This window comes from Lichenostomus cassidix, chromosome 4 (genome assembly GCF_008360975.1).
Source record: "Lichenostomus cassidix isolate B80296 chromosome 4, HeHo_3.0, whole genome shotgun sequence".
Lineage (NCBI taxonomy): Eukaryota > Metazoa > Chordata > Aves > Passeriformes > Meliphagidae > Lichenostomus > Lichenostomus cassidix.
The window spans coordinates 41,928,814-41,955,854 of NC_139484.1; the positions used below are offsets into that span (position 1 = coordinate 41,928,814).

The window sequence follows — 27,041 nt, forward strand, 5'->3', positions numbered from 1 at the left end:
TTGTATAAGGGAAATACATTTTAAACATTTTACAGAGCGCTTTGAAACCACTTCAGGAAACAGGCAATTCAAGAATTATATTTTATTCTGTTACTAGCCTAGGCTAATAGTTCTGTCTGATCCTCATCTATAATCACAAATCTTCAGTTTTTTCACTAGGATAAAACCTTACTAAGCAGCAGGTCCTAAACTATATCCAACATATGAAGAGAGATTAAGGCTTTTGTGCACACTTTGAACACAGGTTTAAGGCAGGAGAATGTTTTTTTTTCAGAAGCATTTCACACAATTATTCAGCGCCTGGGAGAGATGTACTGTTCAAGTGTTCCAGGGTGTATTTAAAATGCCCACAGTTCTCCCTGAAAGATTACCTTTGCTAGCCTACATTCAAGCTGTAATATAAAATGAAGAAGTGCTGACTATAGCAAAAAGCTCCACTATACTTAGCCCTTATTGTCTTCAGTTTCTGGACTGGCAGGGTTAATTAAAGAATTCTGCAGCTTCAACTTCCACAGAGACAGCAGCGCTGAAGAGGAGGAAGTAACCAGCTCTAGTTGGCACCACCATCCATTATACCAATATTCACAGAGACAGGATCAGTAACTCTTAATAAGAGCACTGCCTGTTATAGCCATTTTAAACACTGCAAGCTGCTCATTGTAAATGGCAAATGAAATCCAGAAGTACAAGTCAGTGTGCAGAGTATGGTATTTCAGTCAATTTTCTATGATACATATAAAATAGGAAAAAAAAAGTCAAGCATACAAGGATTCCTTGGGGAATTCTCGTCATTCTAGGCTTAGAAAATGCTATCTGTTACCACAGTTTCCATTTCAGACTGTGGAAAATTATGAAGACTGACAAATGCCATGAACAGGAGGTTCAGCAAGAAATTGTGGTTAAGGAGGGCACCACGTGGGACAGCAGGGATGAGTATTCTTCCGCTACACATTCCAGCTCTGACTCAGAAGCTTGTCACAACAGAAAACATGTTTTTTATAATTCCTTGTGCAAATTAACTGACATCTGCCTTCAAAACACTCCAACACCGCATCTTGGTGACTTACCTATGTGCAAGCCTTAAGTACAGCTATAAGAAAGCATGTAGCTAGTCCCAAAGAAACTAATATGTTTGTTCCAGTTCCAATTTAACTATTCTTCCTACTATCCAGACTACTGACCTATCAGAAAAAGGAACTGAAGTTATATCAACAAAAGAAATGGATTGCACAGACACTGTTAATGCTAATAATTTTATAACTTCATATGCTTGGATTTTCCTTTATCCTTACAATTCATTACACTTCCAATTAACCCTTAAGACTGCTCAACAGCCAAAATAACACATCTAAAATGTTATTTTATTAATAAAACATAAAAACATTTATCTGTTTTATTAATAACTTTATTTACATTGTAATTACAGTATGAAATATCAACAACACATAATTTCACAGTTAAATTGTGCTGAATCCCAGATGAAGAGTGCTGTAAACACATAACACATGCCTGATCTGTCTCATTCACTTGCAGTTTTCCAATAAAATAACGCTGTTCTTATTTCAGGCGCACCTGATTCAACAGTAACCTTGTCCAGTTTGTAAAGGCGAGTGGCCTGAACCCTAGACAGGGCTGAATTTTCTTATGTAAGGTCTGTCCAGCCATTAATACTATGCCAAGAAAAACAAATTTAGGGTTTTTTCCCTGGCAAAACTTCCTTGGTCAGTTACAACAAGTATTGGGAGAAAGAAAATTAATACATCAGGCCTGTTCAAAGGAAAATAAGGACTGACTCGGAAATGAGTCCATGTAAAGATCTCTAAGTGATCTAGGCTGCTATAGAAAACATAGGCAAAAACACATCAAGTGCAAATGAGAAACTTTTTTTACTCCCATGGGATTATTTTCACTCTAAATTCCATTTGTGTTTCCTTACCTTCTTTCTTTTGGCTTGGTTTACCACCCAGAAGGGAAAAAAATCCTACACTTATTTTCATTTTCTTGCTTCCAGTGGATTAATAACATTTCTTTAAAATGACAGGCCAGAAAAGAATTGTGTTTTCTTGTTTTTTCCTGATCTCTTACTGTCCCATGTAACCTTTCTTGCATAGAGAACATAATTCAATTTCGATCAGCAAATCAAAAGCACATGCTATCCTTTTATTAATGTTGAGATTCATCTTTCTGTGTTAGAATATGGGAAAGAGGAAAGGGTTTAATTCTCCAGTTATCTGTCTTTGAGCAATCAGTGCTAAATACTGCCACAGGCTGCTGCAGCATACCTTCCCCACAGGATTTTGTTCCATCCTATCTCAATGAGGCTCAGGAGGGGACATCTTGTTGCCACACAGAACTGATTTCAAATTTTCTTCTCTATTTTGTTGGTGCAAGCTTCTGTTTAGTACACACTACCTTTATAGCAATTACTCCCTGTTTTTTGTTGTTTTTTTCTGTTGTTTCTGTCCTGTTACATTTACTATACTTAGTTCAAATTAGGACTACTCCAGCCAGTGTGAACAAATGTTATAATCTGCAATATTAGGGTGCTGTGTGTCTAATGAAACCCACATTCACATACATAGAGATCTGAAACCCACAGAAGCCATTCCTGATAGAACAGGATCTAAGCCAAAGTAGTGTGGTACACAATATTACATTGGCTTGTGAGCTCAGAAGTACCATCAAGTTAGCAACTATTAACAACTTACTGTGCATCAGCTGGTCTGCAGAAATTGTCAGCATGTATTGCTTTGCATTTGCTGTTGGAAAACCCTGTGCAAGTTAGCTTAGCCTCTTCTCCTGTCAGAACAAGTCACATCATCACATATTTGCTGCTGGCTAAGAGAATCTTCATCCTCATGTCCACATTTACCATGGTGCAAATGATACTTGCTAAACCCTGCTAACTCAATCTCACATCCAAGCTTCACACTGGGAAGATGCTGCAATAGCAATATGTTTTATGTGTTCTTTAATCATAGAAAAATGACAGAAGCAAGTAATATTCAGCATCATTGAAGCAGCTGACCTGCTACAGATAAGAATGAAATTGCTTTTTATTTCAGCAATTTTTTAAAAGACATTAGGTCTATAGTGAGCTAGTGATGAAACCACTGAAAAATAGGAAATGAAACTGCCTGTACGATCTTTTCCTTCTATTAATTTCCCTTAAACAAGTCTTAGTGTTAATCATTCTTCTGCAGCCCCGTTAACCACTGTGGTATAGCTGAAGGCTTCGAACTCCTCCACAAGCACAGCTCCTAAAGACTCAGAACCACTTGTTTCTGACAAGTGACAAGTGAGAGCATGACACACTTTCAAATAGGTCTGTGCAAATATTCACTTGGAATTTTTATCTTCACCTTCATTTCTCTGCCACAGATGGTTCCTTTAACAGAAAGATCTTAAGGAGGACTTTTGGAAAAGAAGTTGTTTTCCTTTAAATAAACAAAATAAGGCAAAATATCCACCCAATCCTAAAAAAAAAAAAAAAAAAAGTAAGAATGTGTTGTGCAGTCTCTAATACCTAGATTATCTCCCACTTCTCCAGCCTTCTGACTCTTCTGCCAGCATCTTGCACGGAGAATCCTTCCACTGTCTCCTCTTATTTGTTATCAGGTGCCACAGAAATTTATAGTCAACCATTGTCTCTTTATCACATCAAACAGCCCCATCAGCTAGCACTTCCTGGCACTTTTTTCACAGGTCTCTTCCTCTCTCTCCTTTGACCAAATCAACTCATCACATTAGTGTTCCTTTGGTTATTTAACCATCAGCTCCAGTTCAGCATGACTGAAAATCAGGATTCTAAATGTTCTTTCTGTTCAGTCATTTCTTGACATCTACAAAGAACACCACTACTCTCTTAGGAAGTGAGCAGGTTTGACTGGAAATATTCACACTGTGGCAATATATGAACCTCTCAAACATCTTCACATGATCTGTGATTTAACCTTTCCTAGCAGCCATCCTCCCAGTCAGTACACTTTTGCAAGGTTTAGCCATCTTCCCTCCCTGTTGACTTGACAAAGGCAATTAAATTCTCAAGCGCACTCACATGGACTGAAGCTACTGCTTCAAGGATAACTCTTCTGGTTCAGCATGTTCACTGTAAAACCTTCCCCCCTCCCGCCCACCCACTTCCCACATACACAAATAGCCATATTTGTTTAGTTTTTTTTTAATAAATCTGATTATGTGAAAGTGTATTTGTTTAGGAAACAGTGTATGTGGAAAATGCTGAAGTGTAACAGTTGATACAGAACAGCACATTTGTCATTCTGCATATGGCTATGTAAACTCATTGAAATGTCACTAAAGAAGGAGGGAAAATTAGTCCATTTTTTATTTCACTTGAAAAAGAAAAGTAATTAAAATCCTATAGAAGAAAAACACACATCTTTTCAATCACAAATATCAGAAGGGAAAAAACCTGTCTTGATTTCTTGATATAGGAATAAAGCAGTTCAAGAGGTATTTTAACTCCACAGATGATGAAACTTATGTTATTTGCCATTAGAAAATGCTTTCTAAAATTACTGAATAGATTTTTTCTTATGAATTGTGCTAGAAACCATGAGCTAATTCTTTAACATCCATTTAAGAATAATGGAAGGAATAAATAATTAATAACACATAACGTAGAGGTTTATGCAACACATAATGGCCCATGAAGGGAAGAATTTATTACATTACAGAATCAGGTAAACTACAATTAGTCTAATTGTTAGAGCGTTCAGAGTATCTTCTAGTTCCTCACCAGAGTTGCCTGTAAGTAGGTCTGAATCTTGCTTTACTGGAAAGCATATGAAAGAAAAATTACACATGTAACTAATTTAGCCCAGAGATCTCTGATCTGTTCACCAGTACTTTTTGTGAGGACATGTACAGCCTGTCTGAATGTTTTCTGAACTGTAGAGGAAAAATACAAAGGATTCTTAGAATGATGTTACTTGTAGCTATTACAGGTAAAATCATCAGCAAAATTACAAGATCAAACCCAAATTGCTATCCAAAGACATTTTCAACATTTTCAGCAGGACTACTCAGTGATTTTCTCTGGCATACCTCACCAGTATGTTGTCAAGGCAGTACATATACAATGTAATTCAAATAAGGCATATGAATGTGAAGTTTGTGGTAAAAAAAAAATTAAAGAATATTCATTAGTAATTGAGCTTCAGAAGATAATGAAGCATTTCAACTGTGGTGCTATACTTTTCTTAAACCAAAATTGGCACTGGCCAGCAGAAAGGTTTGCTTTGCATTAATGCAGTACTTTAAATGTAGTCTGCATAAGCAAAGGGGCACAGTACTTACCGCTTGCCAAAGAGTTTGAATGCAGTTATCAACAGTCATTACTGGCCCTCTCTCCACCTCCAAAAAAAAAAAAAAAAAAAAAAAAAAATCACGAGTGCTTTAACCTCCAGCCTACAGGAATTTCTTCTGACAGAAGTCAGCCTCCTGATGCTAGAGAATCACCCATGAACACACTGCTGTCTAACATAAATCCACAAGATGGTGTTTTCCCAAATACAGCCAGGGTAAGACTATAAATCCATCCCAGTCAAGCTGTTGCAGTGTTAGGAGCTGCAGCCCCAAAGTTCTGGCACCATTTTGCTATCCACGAGCCCTCAGCTCTGGGCCACAAACCCCTACTCCCCACCACCCCAGAAGCAGCAGTACCTTGGACCAGAATCTCCAATAAGTAGTGTGAGAAGCACCCCAGTTGTCAATTACTGACATTCCAACTACAGCCCTCTTGACATCTAAAACATTTAATTCTTGTGTTAGGCTTCAGCGGGGTCTGCACTTAGATTTTGACATTTTTCAAAAAGCATGGCAGGAGGAAGGAGATCTCGGTTCTTCAGCAGCTAAACAGGCAGATGTTAGACCTGAAGGGTCAGGAGGACAACAGTGAAGTCCTATCTGACACTTCCCAGGAAGTTCCCTTCATCACCAGGCCAGAGGCTAGCTGGGAGGAATGCCTTTCATTGTGTCTGCTGAAACTCTGTTATTCTGAACAAACTAATCCACATTCATTGGACCAGGGAAGCAAGGCATCACTTTGCAATGCAACAATTAAGGTCCCTAGCTGGGAGCAGGGAAATCTAAATTTCAATCCCTATTACAACACTGCTTTTCCAGCCAATTACCATATAATATTAAAGTACACAAGCAACCTTTAAGAGCCAGGAACAGAAACTGAGTTCCCTAATAACCTATTCAAAACCATCCATTACCCTGGATACCAGCAGGACACAGACTTGGCCATCCTGTGCTGCTGCATTTTTAGTGTTATTGATACTCAAGTTACCTGGTACTATTTCAAATTATTTATACCCACTGCAATCATATCTATTATTAAAGACAGACGTGCATTCATCTTGGAGTATGAATGTATTTGAAAGTATCTATCTTTCAGAGGCACTTGTGGAGCCTACTCCTGACTAACTCCTACTGACAAGAAACAGGGAAAGAACATTAAAAACTGTTACTCCATTTATTCCCTGTTCCACCTATTCTGATATTCACCCCTTGCTTTGGTGTCTCCAATTCTTTCCCATGATTTATTCTACTTTGTGGTCCAGGTTACTTCCCCCCTTGTCATCCTTTGTCTTTAATTTCCCTTTCTTATCTAAGTGATTTTGCCTTTCTTCCCTCTTCTTTCTCATTTCCTTCCCTTCAATTTCAACATTCAATGAAACACACATTGAGTATGATCCTGCAGTTTTCCTCCTACTTTTATGAAACTCAAAAATGCATGGACCAGAAGACCAGAGGAAGGAAAAAAAAGGCAGAGAAACAAAACTCATTATCTCATTCTCATATCATTGAAAAAAAATTAAATATCTGGTTTTCAATTTGATTTTTTTCCTTGATTATTGCTGTATGAAAGACCTAGACAACAAAACCAGAAAAAATTAAAGAGCCATCAGAGTGGAATGGTTGCAGCAAACACTGAATGAACTGTGATCTTTGGCAGGATAAAGATCAACGCCACAAGCTTTCAGCTGTAGCAATCAGTCGATACTTTCCAGACCATCCCCACGGTGACAAAGACAGAGGCATTTTTAAGTTGTAATTGAGATTAGCCTTGATACATACAGTTGGAGCCGTGCCTGTGAACTTTGCTAAAAGGCTGACTATGTAAACTATCTATCACTCAGTTTCACATGAGCAGTAATCTAATGACACCACAAAAATCTCACGATATCCCTTGCTCCACACGTTCAGCCACAGCAGTGTACTCATGCCAGCATGCTTTGGCTGTGCTACTCAAACGTTTGCCTCCCATGGTCTGGAGCACCATATAGACTCTCCTGGGGTGTCCAAGTTTCGTACAATGCTCAGTATTGTAGCCCAAAAGCACTCTTGCTCTGATCCAGCTTACTAGATTTGCAGTCACGTGCCAACTGAAAACCCATACATAATAGTATTGACTCCAGCACTCTTTGGATAAAGCCCATAAAGACACACAAGATTGCTTTTCATGGATGGGAATAAAATATTTTGTTTGTTACTACTAAGCTAACCACAATAAAAATAAATAGTTCTCTTTCATGTGGTGATGAGACAAAGCAATCATGCTCTATTCCTTTTTTAATTATTAGGTTGAAAGATTCAATGTCTTCCTGGCATGTTTAATTCTGAATCATATTCATCACATATATAAATAGCCAGCAACTGTATATAGTAGAGGAGGGTGGAGAGGAAGGTCAGGGAATTAGCTTGATGTCAAGAAAGCATTTCCTGTGGAGTCACCAAATCTGTCCTGGATAGACTCCTACATTGGCATACAGGGAGCCTGAAGGCTGCTGTGCTCTCAATGCACCAGACACGCCAGCTAAGCATCTCCAACCTTGCTGGCATTTGGAAGTTTCTCCTCCTCAGACATCACATAAACATAACTTACTTCTTGGGGCTTTGAAATTATGAGTAAAAAGATTTTTCGTCTATGCCTCACATTACAGGCAGTGCCACCACCGTAAAAACACAACTTTAGTGCAGAATCCCCAGCAGCTACTCCATTGGGTCAGGGAGATTACCACAATATGAACCTTCTTCACTGAAATCTGAGTGGACAGACCCTGGAGGGAAGTGCTGGCTCTACTACTACTGAAATCACGATGTTGAGCATAAAGAAGTGGCAGCAAATCATACCATGGAATGGAATGAGTGCTAAAAAGAGTTACAGCAGAGTTAAAAGTTGGGGCCAGTCACTAAACTCACACACTTTCTATTAAGTTTGCATTTATAAACCGTTCTGTATAAACACAAATTTAGCCCAAGACTGTCATTGAACAGCTTAGGCCATCAAGAAAATTATGCCTGAACCTGCTGGGACTTTTTCTTGTAACGTGGACATTGCCTAAGCGTTGCTGCACGCTGCTTCACTAATCTCACACTCATGGCAGCTCTCAGCTGACTTCACACAATCATCGAGGCTGAAAAGGACCTTTAAGACCATCAAGTCCAACTGTCAACCCAGCACTACCACTGTAACCACTAAACCCTATCACCACGCGACGGATCCAGACACCGCTTAAGCATCTCCAGGGGTGATGACTCGACCACCCCCCTGGGCACTGCAATAGGCTGCAGCAACTTCGCAGACTCAAACCTAATTTCCACGCTGCCTCATTCGGGACGGCAGCAGTGGCCCCACGGGCGAGCCAGCGCCTCCCGCAGCACCCCGGGGCGGGAGGGCTGGCAGCCCGGCCCGGCGGGGGCAGGGCCCTGCCCGGGGAATGCGGCCCGGCCGGCCCAGGCGCTGCCCCGGGCGGGTGATTGAGCCCAGCTCGCCAGCACCGCCGCATCCCACGGCTTCTCGCCCCGCGCGCCGGCCGTGAAGCCACACGCGGTTTAGGAACTGAAACGAGGCCAGGCAGGTTCTGTCGCCGTCGGTTGTAAGTTTGAACCAGCGTACCTTGCCCGGCCGAACAAGGTCACCGCCTGCCCTGGCTCGGCCAGGATCCCCCGTCCGCCGGGCCCCGCTCCCCCCGACAGTCCCCTGGAGGGGCGACCTCCTCCCCGTAGCCGTGGCCGGATCCTCCTCCATCCCGTGCGGTATTTTTAGCCGCTGACCCAGTTCCCCCGCTCGGCTACCTGCGCCTCCCTCGCTGCCCGGCGGGCCCCCCCGCCGACAAACGCACCGCCCAGGGCCGGCCCGGCCCCGCGGCCCGGCCAGCGCCAGGTGAGCGGAGCGGAGCGGAGCGCGGGGCTGCTGCGGGGCAGGTGCGGCCGGAACACGGCGGCTCAGGACGGCCCAGAGAGGGCGCGGGGCCGCTGGAGGGGCGCAGCCCGGGGCGGGGGAGCCGCGCAGTGCAGCCCGGCGGCGCTGGCGAGGAGCGGGCGGGCTGGTGCGGGCGCGGCGTGCCGGGGCCTCCGCGGGGGCGGAGGGGGGGCGGTGCTGGCGGCGAGAGCGGCCGCGGCGCAGTTTGCTCCGGCGGCGCCGATCTACAAGTGAGGGGCAGCGTGCGAGCGGCGCCGTAAGTGCTGACTTACTGTCTCTTACAGAAGTGTGAGTGCCCCCCTTTCTCCCCGTCCTTCTTTTCAGTGCTCGCTCTCTCAGCGAGCTCCCGGGGCGGCCGGATAACGGGGCGCGGGAGCGGAGCGCGGCTGGGGCTGCCCGGGCGCCGAGGTGCCGGCGGGGGAAGCGGGTCACTGCCGCCGCTCTGCCCTCCTCCAACTTTCTTTCCTTCTTTCTCTGTGGCGATTCCCGCCCGTCGCGCTTGCACGGCCTCGGGGCGCAGCGCAGGTGCGGCGGCAGCGCGGCCCGCCCTGAGGGGCCTTTCCTGCGCTGAGGGGTCACAGCTTCGGGGGGCCCGAGCTGTGCGTGCGGGGTTTGCGACACTGAGAGATACTGAAACTCTATATTGCCGGCGTAGCTTTTTTAATCTAGATGAACACTGGCATGGTGTTTGAAATGTTTAAAAGCTGCTACAGCTTGCTCTCGTGCAGCCGGAGTGCTTTGGTCCTGCACTGCAAGCATGAACACTCCTGAGATTTTTAAAGGAGTATTTTTAATGCTCGCTCCTCTGCTTGCTGCTATTTATACCCTGCAAGGTTGGCAAGGAGAGGAGAGCCAGAGTTTGGAAAGGACATTGAGCTTTAACTTGATACCATTGTTCCAAGGCCAAGGCGAGAGAGTGCAGATATTTAAAATAAAACAAAGCAAAGAAATGCCCAGCAAACAACCCTGTGAAAACACCCGACTCCTCTCTTTTTCTGTTGCATGATCAAAGGAGAGAACTGAGCATCCCCTTCTGGTTGGGGTATGTGGGTGATGTTCTGCCATCGGGTCTAAGCCTGTGCATTGGTTTTATTACTTGTTTGCTTTATGCTTGCGATGTGGTGGCCCGTATACAGCTGGTTAAACCCCACACTGGGGAATTATCTGAAAGATGAAGTCTGACACTGTGGCAAATGCATGACTTTCACTTAGACAGGTAAAATAAATCATTACTGGTCACTGCCTATGCATTGTAAGGTCTAAGAGTAGCTATAATGTAAAATATTGTTAACACTATGTCTAACGAATTGGATGATACTTATGCTATTGAATATATATATTAATAAGTAATAATTTTCTTTCCTCTTTTTCTAAATTAATTCAATACATAGTAACACTTCTTCTCTAAAGTGAAAAAAGATAAGCTTTTCATATAGTGAAACTTAAATTTTGGGAATAGAAAAGCTTTAACCTTCATTATTTATATCACTTAAGATTGTCAGAGTGGGTGATGATGAATAATATGATGGATCTCCCTATCTGGATCGCTAAATAAGATAGGCATTAAAAATTGTTTATTCCTCGTTCCTCGTGCCATGCACCGTGCTCTGGTGGAACTGCAGAGCAGCACTGTAGCGGCTGGCTCGCATGACTCCAGAGCAGCCACTGGGGTTAACTTAGTTCTCCTAGTGCTAATTATCATGGGTGAGCAATCGGTTGCATTTGAGCTCTGTTTTTATGGAGTGTAATTGGACATGTGGTAACAAGGCTGTACTGAAAAGTCACATAGTTGCTTTAAAAATATTGCAGAGATCTGACTTCTGGCTGAGATCAGTCTGCTTCAGAACTGTGGCTGAAGCAGTGATCATAATCTGGTAAATCTGATGCTAAAACTTTACCTAGTGTAATTTTCCATTCAGGGTAAACATGATTCTGTATGTACACATTCCATAACTGGAAAATACTTGAACAAATGTTATACTTTTAGTAGCTAGCCCCTTAAAATGGATTTTATGATCTTTTTGAGCTGTTACAATTCAGTAAATAGGAAGCCTTACTGTTGGATGCATAACTGTTCCTTATTCTCATGTGTTTTACTTAGTCTTACAGCTGAAATCAATATCTGAGAATTGACTAACTGCAGAAGTGCAGTGTGAAGGCCTTGTAAAAGTCAAAATTGGACAGAGTAATGACACTCTAAATGCACTTGGGGCTTCTGTTTCTATCTCTTGCATTTTGTGGTTTCAAACTTTTGTCTGCAACCACGTATGGAAGAAGTGGTTTTTTTTTTTTAGGAAGAGCCAAGATTCTTGTACAAGATTGTCATCTTTAAGGAGGCTTTGTTTTTAATCTTGTAGGACTTACTATTGAGCCGAGATTTAACATGTCAGGTAGCTAATGGTCTCAACAATCTAGCAAAATAATTACTAAGATTTGTAATAGGAACTGTGGAATGCAGATTTGCCAGCTGATAGTGGGGGACTGATTTTTTTGTCTCTACAAAAATAAAAATGCATTTATGTTTTTAGACACATATAAGCGCCGTTTACATGTATAAATGTTTTGTATAGAAATGTGGTGCATTGCATATTCATATAAGATGCTAAAGTGTACCACTGCTGTATTTTGATTGTTTGATGTTGAGAGATAATTATGTGAGCAGAAGTGCCTTGTGTGGTATGTATGATTCAACAGAAGCTGTTGAAGTGATTGCCTGCCCCAAGTCCTTATTTCTGTTTAAGTGATTTTATTCTGTTCATTCAGTTTCATGATGTATCCTGATTTACTATTTAACTGGGAAAACCAAGCATTTTTAAAGTTGCTTTTATCCTATTAATTCAGAAGATTACCTGGTGAGTTTGTGGAATGCTCATTCTATGGAGTAGTTTGGAGTTAAAGCTGGAAAAGTTAATGCTCTTTATTCTACTTTACTTGATTCAATGTGGAAAGAGTGCTTCTTCAGTGTTTGTGGTGTGGAACTGGCTGTTGTACAGTTTGCTTTATGCAAACATTAAAGTGAGAATGATAACAAACTACTTCTTTTTAAGGGAGTTCCTGCACTGGGGAGCTTTTTCCTTTTCCTAATATATGTACGAAGATGTTTTTAGACTCAGTAGTTGCTCTGATGGAGGCATGGGAAGAATTGTTTTCTTCTTTCCTATTTTCTCTGTTTCGGAGATAATTCCACAGAGTATGCTCTGCATAGGTGTGCTTTATTACCTGAAGAAAAAGTCAGTGCTAGTAATTTTGTGTCCTCCAAGGGAAAAAATAATATTAATTATGAGTCTTAGTTTTCTACATTAGTGGGATTTTTCAGTACCAAAAAGTTATGTCAGGGTTTAAATTGTACTGTTCAGTGGGAAACTTCCTTTTTCCCATCCCTACCACTTATAATAACTTTAGTTTTATTTCATGGACTTCTCCTTCCCTTGACTTAATTGCATTAATCATTTTATACTGTTACCTCAAACTGCTCTAGTTACTACTCTGTTTAGTTTTTGCATCAGGAAAAACTGAAGCTGCTGTTAGGGGATGACTTTGATGTGATCTGTGCACTGCCCACTATTATCGACTGCCCAGTCTCTGTTGTCATTCCTCTTTAGACTGTTCCCTTACATCTGTCATTTTGTTTGGCTTTGTCATAAAATTTACTTTATCCCTTCCAGCTTGGCTAAGTTGCCAGTGTGCTCTCAGAAATCTTCAAATATTTCAAAATTATTAAAGATTTCAAAATTATTCAAGATTTCAAAATTATTCTTCTTTTGCAATCTTAGAGAACTTTAAAAAACGCAAACTAGCTCATTTTTGCATTTAATATAAATGTGGATTTATAGATTGCAATATGATAGTTGTGCAGGGAAATGAAACTAGTGGTCTCAAGGCACTTGGAGTCCAGATACTGTAACCCACATTGGGTTTTGATGAACTGGTTCCTAGTGCAGACCCCTGTGAATGTGCATGTGGAGGCTGTATGTGTGCTCAGAGTGACAGTGGTCTTCAGCTGTGCAGCTGAATCCCTGAGGTGGGGTGAAACAGTCGGAATGTGTGGTGTAGCACTTCATTTTAGTGGCAAGTATTCCTTGTATCTAGTATCTTTTGCTGTGTACTCTCTATACTGTGTCTAACAGGAATAAATAAGACAACCTTTCTTCCCCTGTCAGTTTTGCTGCTATGTTTGCTCCATTGATGTCAGTGAAGAAGCCATCTTCAAGCAAAAATAAAGTATTGAAGGAGAAATTGTCATTACTATGAAAAATACGGTTGTACATACGTTATATGTTTTTTCTCTGTGCGCTCCTGAGATCCATATAGTGTGTTCTGGACTTGTTAGTTTGATGGGATTAGCTGACACCAGTGAGGTCTGGATGGAGTCATCTGTGAAATGGTGCTCCTTTTTTCTTTGTGAGATCAGCTGTAAACCTATGTGACTGGCCAAAAAAGAAATTATTTTCATCACTGGGTTCCTAAAAGAGTGTGATTGTACTCTTGGATGTGAATAGTTGGTGCTGCAAGTGTTACAGACTATGTTTTGCATCCATTCATCCTCTGCTGGAGTTGCAGCTGAGGCTGCTGCAGAGAGATGCTGACTTGTCATGTCTCTAGTGTTGAATTGCAGCAGACTGAATAATCTTGAAGAATTTAAAATATAGGAGTATTTTGCTGCACCATCATTCCAGGATGGTTTGGGAACTAAGGATGTGTGTGCCATTGGTCGGTCTGAGAGCATTGTGATAAGAGTATGGGCTGCTGAATCTCTTGTTAAATAAGACTATGACTTGTCCATCAACTGTGGTTTGTGTGCCCATTCTCACAGTAAACCTGATGTACCTTTCTTATTTTACATGGTGTTTCACCTGTATGGTTCTGGTGAGTAAAATGTGATTACTCTTTCCTGAGTACACTAGAAGATAGTTGTACTGTTTCAAGAACATGGTGTGAGACCATTTTTAAACTGGAGGTATGAATGGAAGATGCTGCCGTGGTGGCTTATGCATAGCATGCATCCTGTTAATGCATAGTTTACAAGAGACATCAGTTCTTGGACAGAGTCTGAGTTGCTTGCTAATTAATATCTCATTCAAATGTTTTAGTGGCACTGAAATATTTCTTTTACTGTGATTATTAGAGGTATTTGAAATACCAGTGATGTGACTTTAAAAGGGAAGTCAGGCAGTGCATTTACAATATTTTCCTCAGGTTTTTATTTTTCTTTAAAAAGCGCTTTAATTTACAGAATTACAATTTGGCTGGGAAGTACCTCTTTCCAGCCTCCAAATTGAAGCAGGACTGCAGCCTGTGCTAGATCAGGTCAGTCATGACATGGTCCAGCTGAATCTTGCAAATCTGTGGTTGGAGATTCTGTAACCTGTTTTGGATATTCTAGCAAATAGCTTTTTTCAAGGAAAGAAATAATTTGAACTAGGGTGGTTGATGAGCCATTTATAGGATTATAGGCAAGTGTTGTTACTGAGGTTAGTTGGCAATTGTACCTGGTTTTGGTACTGAATTCTTTCAGATGAAACAGAGACACCTTCAAGGAAATTGATCTAAGTAAGCTGTTGGTGGCCCTTGCCTCTGAAATTCCGCTGATCAGGTGATTCATTCTGTCCCCGAGCAGGATTGTAGCTCTTTATTGCAGCTCTGAATTGCAAGAAGATTGCAGTTCTGCCTGTAGGTGCTGTGCAGTTTTCTGAATGCTGGCTCCTCCTATAAGAAATTCTCATATGCTCCCCTTTGAGCCCGTTCTTTTATCCAGTTTAAGCTTTAATGTGTCAGATGTCCTTATCATTGCTTTTAGTTAGAGCGGATAACAATCTCCAAGTTTTCTGGGAGAAATTAGTGTGAAACTTGATTGTTTTTAATAGTATATGGGTAAATTATGAGAAATTGGAAAATTGCTTTGTGGATATAAATAATAGCTTTAAAAATTATTCTGTAGAAAAGTGGCTTATATACAGTGGGTAAAACTGGAATTCTGGCTGTCTTAGCAAGCTTTATTTAAAATTTTTGAAGTTCTGGTAACCTGCACTATGCAGTGGTCAGTACGACTTCTACTGTGGAGCAAAAGTGGCATACACAGCTGGTGTTACTTTTGGTGTCCAGTTTTAGAGATGTATGAAGGATTGTTTGATCGGAAATTGTCAAAATTTGGTATATTTTTCACTTGGAGTTGCTTTGGTTATTTTCTTCTCCTGCTTATTTTATTACTTCTGATGTCTTGAGTTCTCTGTTATTTAGCATCACTTCTCTGTAGTGGCAGTATTTCATGCTGGTAGTTTTCTTGTGTCTGTCTTGGCCTTTAAGTTGCTCAGTTAAAAAGCTTATGGCAAACTCATTCACCATGAACATTTGGAAATAACTGGGGTGGGTGTTCATTTCAGGAGATGGTGGTTGATAAAGAAAACCAATATGCAGTATGCATCCCAATATTAGGATTATTTACGTCTGTATTAATTCACCATTTAACTTATGATTCAATGTAAAACTTCAGTTGTATCAGGATGCTGTCCTCTTGAATCTTTGTGATGTTCTTTTGGGAAAAACTGAAGAATAACTTCAAATTTGGTCGGAAAGGCTTTTAACACTCCTCTCTGCCTCAGGCAGTGCTTTTTGGACTATCATGTCATCTGCAATGATGTCACTTGGAGATTAAAATATTCTGATATTCTATTGATAGACTTTTACCTGTCACAAAGCATGAACTTTCCTGACATCTTCATTACTAGGCTTTATTTAAACATTTGTTAAATCGTCTGCTGATTTGCATTGGTTTTGTTCATACTTAAATTATGCTCTTTGGGGTTAGCAAACATCACAGTTTTCAGAAAATGCAACTTTTAATGAGTCCCATCATTAAATCAGTGTATAACTTTCCCAGAAACTGGAGAATTAAATGTGATAAAAAGGCAACTGTTGCATCTTGATTTGCTGCCCAGATTTGTCTGAAATCTGACTTGTTGGTAAAGGAACTGACAACTAAACACATTAAAGCTCAAATAAACCCGAAAGTCACTGGAGTGTAAGGACAAGTTGTTTGAGGAACTAATTCTTGCAGCAAGGTGTATGCAGTATTAGGGTTTTCACTTTGAGGAACATAAAAGCAAAGTTCTATAAATGATCATCTATATTAATTCCTGGAAGTATACATTATGCTCAGCATTTCAGACTGAAATAGTGAGGTTGTTCAGCTGGTCTCTGAAAGTAGTACTGAAATTGTCTTATCATACTGTTTTTCAGCACAAAAGGAATGTTTTTATTGAACTTCTTCTATTTTGAACTTCTCCTTTTGGACATTAGTCTTTCAGTCTGGTTTGTACATGATTATTTCAGACTCCTGGAAGAAGCTCTTAATGGTCCTGTGGCTTCTTTGTTGATGCTGGCTGTCTAAGCACGTGAAGCATTGACACTGCCTCTGCTGTGTCCATCTCAAGCTGCAGGACAGCTCACCTTTGCTACCACTGGTTGATGGCTGTGTGATGCAGATAATTTCTGGATGTACTGGCCTAACAGTTCTTGGTAGCATAAGAAGGCTCCATCTGTTGCAGTGCACTCTCATTTGATGTGTGCACTTGGTTATTGCTTTTCTTCCATCAGTCGTCAAGGATCTTAAAACCATTACTCTGTGGCTGACTGCTGTCTAGTCTTGGGAAGCCTATTGATTGCTATTCCACTCTTGCAATCCTACCTAATTGCACGGCTTGTCTGCCAGTTTCACTGCTGCAAGACGCCCTCAGTGCTGACTTGATCATTTCATTGCCTTGTAGATATCTAGAAGGTATCTACAAAAATGTGCAGAAATTTGGTGTTTATGCTAGTACTATTTTAGCAACTCCCTGTTTCAGGTGTGCTCTCTACCAGGTATTTGTAAGTGGGAAGCCTATATGGTGCTGTATTCTCTCAGTCATACTTCAGGCGTGAGTTTGCAGGAGCTGAACTGTACTGCAGATTTTCACCAAAGAGAATGTTATTTTGTATACTTTATTTGCTCCTCATTTAGTGATACAAGCCAAACTCACGGAAATTTATTCTTACTCCTTTATTTTCAAGCTGTGTGGAAGGAACATGGACTGTTTTCATTGTCTGAAATCTCATCCTTTTCAGGCCACTATTACCAGCAGCTGCCATCAGCAGCCTGAAGGTACTGGAAGAAAATCTGTTGGTATGATTCGTAGTTCGTATGTGTTATCATATAACATGTGACTCAGTTTAATAAATTTGTTGCCAGAATCATCTGAGAATTATTCTAGATCACATAGTAGGCAACTTACCATGCACTTTTTTTGATGCAGTGAGGGTCATTTTATTTGGTGTTGAGTTTCAGGTAGTCAAATCAAACTTGTATCTACAGGTGGATTGCTGGAGTTTTTCCTTTGCAAGCTTTCCCTAAATAAAAGGAGTTCCTCAGATATTTTGCTCTGTTTGCATCCTTACTTGTGTCTCAGTATAGAAGTGTCTCAAAACTACTGATGCTCCCTACAGTGCATCTGTGTTTCCTCTGCTTTGTTTTATTCTCATGAACAGTTCACAGGGCCTGTTGAGGAATTGTTATAGTTGAGTGTTATGAAACTGAACTGTCTGGGTGTTGTCTCCTGACACAGTATTATAATCAGCCAGAGCCTTGATGCCAGGAGATAATAATGGCTGGATCTGCAGTCAGCATAGGTTGGTGGCCTTGGGCAGCTGGATGCCTTCAGGCATTTGCACTCTCAGTATCTGCCTGGAAGGACAATAGCAGAGGCTTGCCAAGCAGCTGGGAAGCTCACTTACTTTAGCGTTCTTGATTCTGTAGTAACAGAATGAATGTTCTTGCTCTGCTCTCATCTAATGAATAGCTTCTGATTTGGAGTTGTGCAGTCCACTGCTTCACCTAAGGATTTTCTGTGCTCTGTAGATCCTTGGTATTCTAGTAGCAGATAGTACAAACCTTGTGAGCTTGGCAGTTTTCTCAGGAGATTTTAAAAGCTTTTGGTCACCCACTTCATTATGTATACTGCTTGTGGTAAAAGGTTGCTTCTACCTTATTGCACAAGCACACAGATCAAGATACCTGAGCAGTTTCTATATGTGGTTAGGACTCATCATTAACTTTATTTCCTTGCCCTGAACTTGTTTTGGGTTTGTGTGCCATAGATTTTGTGTAATAAAATGTCCTGATGCTTAGCAAGTGGCCTCCAAAGTCAAATACCATAAAGCCAGTCTTCTGCATTACAGATTTCTCACAGGTTTCATAATAGTTGTATTGGGCATAACTAGTATTTATTTGTGCTTCTCTACTTTAATCAAGCTGCATCTCAACACTTAAGAAATTAGTAAGTCTGGCTCCAAATTTCAGCCAGCTTGAGCTGGTAGTTCACTTAATAGCTTAATTGCAAGGTGATAATTGAATAGGAGCTGTCTTCAGTTTCCTATATGTGGAGGCTGTATCATTAGACCTTCTGAAGTCTTGCTAAAAGCTGCCTCCACTGAAAGATGTATTGCAGCTTTAGCTATCACTTCAACAAGAAAAGTATTGAGCATGTTTTTTGTTGTTGTTGTATTGGACTAGTAGCTTCTCTGCTTGCCCAGACGACTATTGGCCAAGTGCTTCAAGCACAAGGCAGTGGTGCTTGCCATGTTGGGGTCTCTGGATGTTTTTCAGTGTTCGGCTTTTTCCACCTGTCACAGCCAGGGTGGTAATTCTTCCCCTTTGTGCCCAGCTATCTTTATTGCAGTGCCTTGTGTAAGCTGAACTGTCGGCATCACACAGATCACAGCACTGTTGTGCTGGTGTGTAAGCCTTACCCTCCATCATTGTGCAGCCACAAACACATATTTGTAAAAAATGCACTCTTTAGACAAAATAAGCACTGTGAAGCCCTGAGAGCAGTGACTGTAATGTACTCAAAACTGAGAAGAGGGAAGGTAAGAAACCACAGTGGTTAGAGCAGCCCTTGCAGCACAACATTTGACACTTCAGTGGTATAGCTTGGCATGTGGGCATGCCTCCAGCTTTTACTCTCCTGGGGGGTACCCTCTTGGTAAGGTGTCACCTAAATATAGTTAGCCTGTGTGGTGGGGGTGTTTTTTCCTCTGCTATGGGCTATTTTCTGTGCAAAGTAAGCAGGGAAGCTTTGTCTTCTACAAGGTCACTCCATCACAGGCTTTCAGATGTTTCCAGTTGTTTAGCTTTCTTACTGAACTCCATGAGGCAAGTTGGTGGCAGACCTTGAGATCAATGTTTCTGTTCTCTAATCTGTAATAGGATGCATATCATTGATAAAAGAAGCCTGGTTCTGTAGAGGTCATTCCATAGTATCTACGTAAGTTATATTTAGTGCATATTTCTATCTGATTGGTGTCAGAATAATGCTACTGTTACAAGCTGCTTGCTTATTTATAAAGACAGAAAATGCAAGCTTCCTGTGGAGGGGCAGCCTAGAATTTGGTTCTTAAAAAAACTTGGGGGGGAAAAGGTTTCTAGGAAGAAAAAAACAAGAGAGTTGCAATGTGTTCTTGATGGCTGTTTTTTTTTGCCAACCACTGGCTTTATATAAAAGTCGGTTTGTGGCTGTCAAAGGTAAATACAGCTAGATGTTGTAGAGAATTAAGTTTCTTAATCTCCAGAACTAATCATGGTCTGCAGGTAGCAGAAGGTGGCTTACAAAACAGTTGCACAAGTGGTGGGCTGACTCCTTCCCTGCACGTCCTGAGATGATGTTCTCCCCTACTCCCCCCACCCCCCCAGAAAAAAAGTCCTTTGAAAATGCTGTATTCATAGCTATCCCATTTCTGTTTACTTGTGAAGGAGCACTTGCAACAGTGTACAAAGGGGCAGGTCCTTGAATATCTTAGCTGTTAATAGCCTTTCAGTGTATGTGTTTTGTTTTCTGGTTTTGTTTTAGAGAAGTCTTAGATGGCAAATTCATCCAACTTTATGCCTCAAAAAAACATTGAATAACTGGATAATCATATAACCTATTAGGAGTAAGTGTAGCAGCCCTATGTTTTTTCATTCAGCTTTTTGTTGTTTATGATTTATTTTTTAAATGTGATTTTTTTATAATGTGATTTTTTTTTTTTTCTAAACAGTGTTGTGGTTTTTGTCTTTTCTTGTCGTTCGATAGTTGTTTTGTTTTGTTTTGTTTTATTTTGAGCCCCTCCACTGTTTTTTATTGTCACATAATTGTTTAAAGCTTGCCTTATTTTGACTTAGACCTGTCAGTGTAGAACTACTGTTTGGCAGCTGGGTTTGACATAGAATAACCACAGGAAAACTTGCCTATAAACTCACACAAAGTTTTTGGGTTTATTAATGCAAAAGAGTAGCATTTCCAAAAATACAGAAGATTAATTTCTTGTGTCAGAAGGGAAAAATGTCAGATAATATGCCTCTGTCCACTCATGTGAAGAAGTCTGTCATTGAAGTGATTATGAGTATCTTTTCCATGCTCTTCAGCTCTTCCAGAAATCACTTTTAGAAAGAGGCAAAATGGCCTTTGTACTCAATGATACTGCTTGGAGAAAAATTTAATCTCTCTGGACTAATGGCTGCTTTTTTACAAACCAGTGACATTGAGGTTAATGTTTAAATATTTAAATAGATTTGGCATGTTGCCATTTTAGTGGAACAGAATGTGCTTAACCCTGAAACTCAAACAGTTCCCTGGGTAGCCAAAAAAATAAATACTCAATAGTGCAGTGATATGGTAAATTGAAAGATTGTAATTTAATGCTAATCCTGAAGAGAGGTATCCTAAAGGATGAATATATAACTGATTTTTTTCTATTTAGTTGAGGAGAACTTTTATGGATGTTTTTCAGAACTTTTTATAGGAGTTCTTAGGCTAAATGATAGCACTCATCTGTAGGCCAAAGTTCAGTATAAACAAATTCTAGTGTAGGGTAGTAAAAATAGTCCTAAAGGATACTGATCTGCATGAAGGAATTATAAACTTGATAAAAATGAGGTAACTTGCTAAATTCAGATGACTTTAGTTCTCTTTGCTTGGATTGGAACATAAAGGTTAAGCAAAGGTTTGATGCTTGTAAAGCTCAAACATAGTTTGGGAGCCCCAAATCTTCGACTTGAAATGGAAGAAGTTAAAGAACAAAGCCAAGAGCAAGTGCACTTGGCGTTCTTCACATCTCTAGGGCTCTCTGCCTTAATCCAGAGGACTGGGTTGCCAGTTTCCTGAAGAGAGGTGAGAGCTTTGACCTTGAGACTGCACATCTAATCCAGTTTGATTCTGACCTTAGGGTTAGCAAGAACTTTGCTAAAAGCATCCCACCCGGTGGAGCTTTTCCTGCCTCTTGTGCCAGATGATGCAAACCCAGGTTTTCTGCCAAGTATCTCAAGGGTTTTCTCATTTTCTTCACATTCTGTACTGGTGACTGCATGCTCTTTGTAGTTGAGAGAATGAAGCAGAGTACAAGGCATGCTAAGGTAAGCGTAGCTGAACAGGGAAGACAGGGTGCTTTCGTTATCTTGCTTTCTTATACAAATCTCATGTTCAAGTTAAACAAGTATGTGATTTTTTCAACATGTGTAGATGTGAAACCTCCCACTTAAGAACTCTTAATGAAAATAATTGTAAATCTCATAACTTCAAGCCTATGAAATAAGTATATGAGGTTACTACAGCTTCTCAGACAAACTAGTACTTTGCTTATGTCTGATTAAGTTGTGTGGCATTTGTATTGCAGCACAGAAGTGAAATTGTCTAGGTCAGTGTTAGGTATTTGCTTGAGCTCATGTTTGCATCCTAAAGAAAGGAATGATACTGCAAATGGCCAGTGCAGAATTCATGCATCACATACAATGACGTGATTTACGTGAACCAGAGGGGTCCCCTCATAAATGGTTAGGAAATCTGCACAGCATCCTCTTTGCCAGCAACATGAGTGCTACAACTCTAAAACTGGTATGATCTATTTACTCTTTTGCATCATCTATGCCAGTTGTCAGAGACAATTTTATGATAGTTTCATGTATTTAGTGATTTCCTTATAAATGAAAAAAAAATTCTACCTAAATAATTGTTTCATGGGCCATTTCAGGAAGGGAGGACAGACAGACTGCCTTTGGTTGACCAGCCTCTTCCTGCTGGTGGTTCAGAGTTAAAGGTAAGATCAAACTAAAGAAAAGTTTACTTTTGAGAGCTTTAGAGATGGATAATAAAAGGACATTCAGTGTTTCATTCAAGAAATAGCACATTAAATATCTCGGCTAGAAAACTTTTAGTAGGAGCTTTTAAAATGGAAATTTAAAATCTTCTGAAGAAAAAGGCGCTTGTCTGCCCCTTGCGTGTTAAATTAGATGAAGGAGAACAATGTGTTCAAACTGTCAGCTCAGCTCTCAGAAGATTACAGTGATCTGTGCCTGTTGCTGCTGTGTGTAGTCAGCTTGCTCCAGCAGCACTCTTTAGCATCCTTAGTCTTGGAAATCTTTTCCTTAGGGAAAAGACTCTAGTATTCAAAAGCGGTAGGCAAGAAATTAGAAAAACTGTTCACAAAAGCATGCAGATTTAATCAGTTTACAAAATATGAATGGATGGGTCAAACAGAAGACAAATTTGGATCTGTTCTGAAGGGGAGATGAGAAGGAGGGAAGGTGGTTAGTGATCACTTTTTTTATTTTATAGGGAGATATTTGGGCTGTATTTAAATAAGGTGAAAGTATGTTAAATTCCACAAGGGAGACTGTTATGGGCAAAATGGGGAATAATGAAGTAGAAACATCAGTCCAGAGCTCAGTATTGACTAACCTTAAAGAGCAGCTTTTAAGAAATCCTGAGAGTCATAATCAAGCCGTAACAACTTCAGCTAGGGACCAAGGGAAGTCAGGTAATGATGAAGTGATGGCAGGCTTGGCACAGCAGGGGAGGAAGAGCCTGTGCATGCAAGCTTCAGCTGGTGCTGCTTTTGTTTTGGGGGTGGTGTTAGCACATGGTTGTTAGATGGCTATGGTTAACATATCCTGCCTTGTCCTTTGTGCCAACTGAGCAGCAGCAGGATTTACCACCCACTCGTTCTGAATGCAGGATACCTGTGGTTCTAGGCGTGAGGTTCTTCAGACTGAGTATCCTCCTGGTCAATAGATATATGCTTATTGCTTTTGTTACTTATGAGTTCTTCATGTTTGTGTGTTGTATTTCTCTGATAGATCATAGAATCATGCAATGGCCTGGGTTGGAAGGGACCTTAAACATCATCTAGTTCCAGCCCCCGGGCATAGGCAGGGATACATTCCATTAGACCAGGTTGCGCAGAGCCCCATCCAACCTGGCCTTGAGCACTTCCAGGGATGGAGCATCCACAACATCTCTGGGCAACCTGTTCCAGTGCCTCACCATCCTCATAGTAAATAATTTCTTCCTGATCTGTGATCTTAATCTAAATCTACTGTCTTTCAGTTGGTAACCGTTCCCTCTTGTCCTGTCTCTACATGCTCTTGTAAATAGTTTCTGTCTTTCTGGTAGGCTCCCTTCAGGTAGTGGAAACTTGTAATTAGGTCACCCTGAAGCCTTGTCTTTTCCAGGCGGAATAATTCCAATTCTCTTAGCCTTGTTGATTATAGCCTGCAGATAGCTATGATGGCTTGATGATTATAGCCTGCAGATAGCTATTCCTATTCTGCTGGTGCTCTGCTCTCTACTTTTCTATTAGGTTTCTGGTGCAGTGTTTTTCTGCTGGTAAGCACAATGAGCTGGTAGTCAGTATTTGAGGCTGTGAGATGGGATCTCAGTGACGAGCTGTGTAGTGCCAAAGTCTTGGCTCTTCCAGTATCATGTTCTTCCACTGGTAGCTCTATGGAGCTGTAGTATGCTGTGTGTTAGATGGAGTTCAAAGCCTACTGCCATCCACTTAAGTTTTGCAAGGCAGAAAGAAACCTGGATTTGCCAAATTAGTTTGATACCTTGAAGAACTTAACTGCTGCAAAGCTCATTGGTATAGAGAGGTTATCATCTGGGAACATGGGATAGCTGAAGATGCTGTTTCCTGTCTTGAGAGCAATAATTTTATTCATTTAGCATCTGCTGCTAAAAGGATGTCTTAGTACTGTAATGATTGTCATGTATTTCTCTGTTTGCAAAAGAGTGAGTTGATGCTCTAAGCATTCTTCCATAATGGTTCAATATCAATTCCCATTTAAAATGAAAGAAAACTGCATCATTTAGTGTAATACTTCTGTATCACCAACTGGATGGACATTATGCACTGGGTACCTTAGATTCATAACTTCCTTTTTTCTGAAATATTAGAGGTTGGTTTTTTTTTAAAAAAACCTGTTTAATTTTGCGATCTTTTAAGATATTTCAATCGGCTTCATTTCTTATAGCTTGAAAACCCAGTCATTGAATTGAATATATTAATGCAGAGAAAGTTCTCACTCAAAAAGATAAATTATTCTTAAAAGTTTAACTTTTCAACTCTAAGTTTGTGTATCTGAAGGTAGTGGTTTGTCTGTGTTTAAAATATTGTCAGTGAGCACATACCACTCAAATGGCTTAATTTAAATGATGAATATGCTATGGTGGAGTTTATTATAACTGATAATTTCACATTTCAGATCGTTAAAATATACTTGTTTGTATTTATTACAACTCTTTTATACCTGAGGAAAGAACTATTTTCAGAGGGTGAAAGTAATCTTAACACTCTTTCACATAGCTAGTGTACTCTAGTTTTCCTTCTTTCTTCCCAGTTTTCCTGCAATGCAGAATTAATTTAGAAGTGTAAATAGTTGTAGCAGCAAGTTATACACTTCCAGGTTTATTCTATAATGTGTTTAAATTAATTGACTAAAGGAAAGTCTTCAGTTTTTTGGAAGGACCACATTAATCTCTCCTTGCCTGTAGCAGACAGGAGTTAAGAGACTGCAGTTTCTGTCACTTAGAAAAGGTGAGGGAAAACTGTTAGTTCCATAGGACAAAAGTGAATAATCATTTGACATGTTGCAATATGACTTTTCCACACAATGGTTCTTTCCTCAGGCTGTCTGAAGGTAGGCTAAGATGAAATGTATCCAAGCTGCCCTGCAGACTTTCCAGTATAAAATTCTCTTCCGGAGTAGCAGTATGTTGTGATTCAGGATGAATAGGGAGTAGGACAGCGACAGTGTGGGAAACACCTGCTTGTGTGTCTGTGTGTTTTTCTGTGACCTACTGTGCAGGGTCAATGTTTTGCCATCACAGCACCTGCACGCTCTGAACACCCAGCTCCTTGTGGAGTCATGTGAAGACAGCACTGATGGCACTGGGCTGCAGGAACTCCTGGGCACAGCAGTTGCACTGAAGTAACTTTTTAGCCTGACTCTGCATCTGAGTTGTGGTAGCCCACAGATTTATGAAAACAGCAGTTTGTGGTTTTAAAGTCTTATGAGTTCCTCAGTTGCAAAAAAGTGAGTTTAGTAAGTCCATCTGCCTCTTACTTCAGACCTGGCCAGGCAAAGCTGTGCTTACTTTAACGGAGGTTTTATCCCTCACTGTGAATAACATCTGAAGTGTTACAAGTATCATTTGTCAAATTTGTGAAGTCCTTGTCAAACCTGTTCCCTCATTGTGTTGGTAGCATGCAGGGAGCTTTTGATGCAGCACTGGCAGAGAGTCTAAGGAAAATTCCTCAGCCTGAGTCTTTTATTGCTGCGTGGCTGAACTGATCTTTGAAAGTTGAAATCTTGTGAGAGGACTCTCAGTAGTCTGGCTTCTGTGGTTTTGGTTTTTTCTTCTTCCCTTGGTCTCACTGATAGCTTGTGCTCTGCTGTATGCCACTGAGGAGAGCTTTTGATGACTAATCTAACTCCCTGACTTGTCTCTTTCAAAAGGCTTGTGCTTTGACTACCGTAAGTAGTTTGTGGGGTGTGTGTTTTTTTCCGCTGTGCCCTAGCATAAGATAACCAACACCAAGTAACTTTCCAGATTTATTACTTGGTGTTGTCTATTTCATAAATACAGAAACATGCTCTTATATGTGGTGCTTACAGTTTTCTCTTTACTGCTTTGAGGTAGAAAAGATTATTTACCTTTTCTGAAGCTGTTTGCTTAAATGTGGTTCAAAGTAAATCTTTTAGCTGTAAAATTACATAGAAGGTGGTAATATTTGTGAGTGGGGTTTGGTGGCTTGTATTGAATGCTAAGCATATACTGTCATTGATTTAATATTCCCTGGTGTTTTAAATTTTACAGCTAAAACAAGAAATATTAGTGGCTTCCACAGTTAACGGTAAAAACATGCCAGGCTGGGAGACAAATGCCAAAAAAACCTCCCTCAAGTAGTTTCCATATGTTGCTGACACATTATTTCCTGGAAGGCCAGTTGATGTGTTGGCAAAACTAGTATAATATGCCATTTTCTATTAGAAGCTTAGGAAGAACAGTCATATTCCAGTTCTTAAAATGGAGAGCTTGGGATGATAAAGGGCCTCTACTTAGTGGCTTTTTTGGTATTCTCAGTATTTGAAATGATCTTTGGTCACTGATCTTTGCATGCTAAGGTATTGCTTTTCTGTCTGATCTTTTCTGATCCCGCTATCTTCAGCTAATCTAAAATACTGAAACAGGATCTGTTAGTATTTGATTTCTGAATTAAAAGGAAATACCAATCAAGCCTTTAAAGGTGATAAAGGAAATGTAATTTGTTTCTCTTTATGGAAGGGAGAAGACCTAAACCTAGAATGATAAAAAAAAAAAAAAAAGAGGAAATTACTATAGCAAAATGTATTCAAGCCAAGAAAATTACTGACTTGAATGTAGTATTGAGTTGTAAAATAAATACACTGTTTGTAGGCAGGATTAACTTAACCTACAAACAAGCATCATGTCTAAGGAGA

General features: G+C 40.4%; 2 protein-coding genes across 6 annotated transcripts in view; one reads left to right on the top strand and one right to left on the bottom strand.

Annotated features, from left to right (window-relative positions):
• Nucleotides 1–1,383: 1,383 nt before the first annotated feature.
• LOC146438326 (uncharacterized) lies at nucleotides 1,384–10,884 on the bottom strand. Its single transcript, XM_085059874.1, has 4 exons — nucleotides 10,837–10,884; nucleotides 8,930–9,832; nucleotides 5,320–5,376; nucleotides 1,384–3,476 (listed from the first exon to the last, which is right to left on the bottom strand). Exons 1-4 carry the CDS (start codon nucleotides 10,882–10,884, stop codon nucleotides 3,405–3,407), a joined length of 1,080 nt encoding a protein of 359 aa, XP_084916000.1. The 3' UTR covers nucleotides 1,384–3,404.
• The window catches only part of MTUS1 (microtubule associated scaffold protein 1), a 116,657-nt gene continuing 98,672 nt past the window's right edge, over nucleotides 9,057–27,041 (top strand). Inside the window, exons 1-2 of one of the 5 annotated variants that reach the window (XM_085058850.1) lie at nucleotides 9,057–9,196; nucleotides 22,271–22,336. The gene's annotated coding sequence lies outside the window, so the exon portion shown is untranslated. Of the gene's footprint in view, nucleotides 9,197–9,390; nucleotides 9,524–22,270; nucleotides 22,337–27,041 lie in introns of those variants that run through there. The other 4 variants (XM_085058852.1, XM_085058851.1, XM_085058848.1 and 1 more) reach the window with 4 other exon arrangements.

Bases quoted from the DNA above. Each gene is read 5' to 3' on its own strand.
- LOC146438326 (XM_085059874.1), bottom strand. From the start codon at position 10,884: ATGCGAGCCAGCCGCTACAGTGCTGCTCTGCAGTTCCACCAGAGCACG. The intron at 9,833-10,836 runs GTGCATGGCACG...CCGCACGCACAG, and splicing joins TGCAGTTCCACCAGAGCACG to CTCGGGCCCCCCGAAGCTGT. The intron at 5,377-8,929 runs GTACGCTGGTTC...TTTTTTTTGGAG, and splicing joins ACCTTGTTCGGCCGGGCAAG to GTGGAGAGAGGGCCAGTAAT.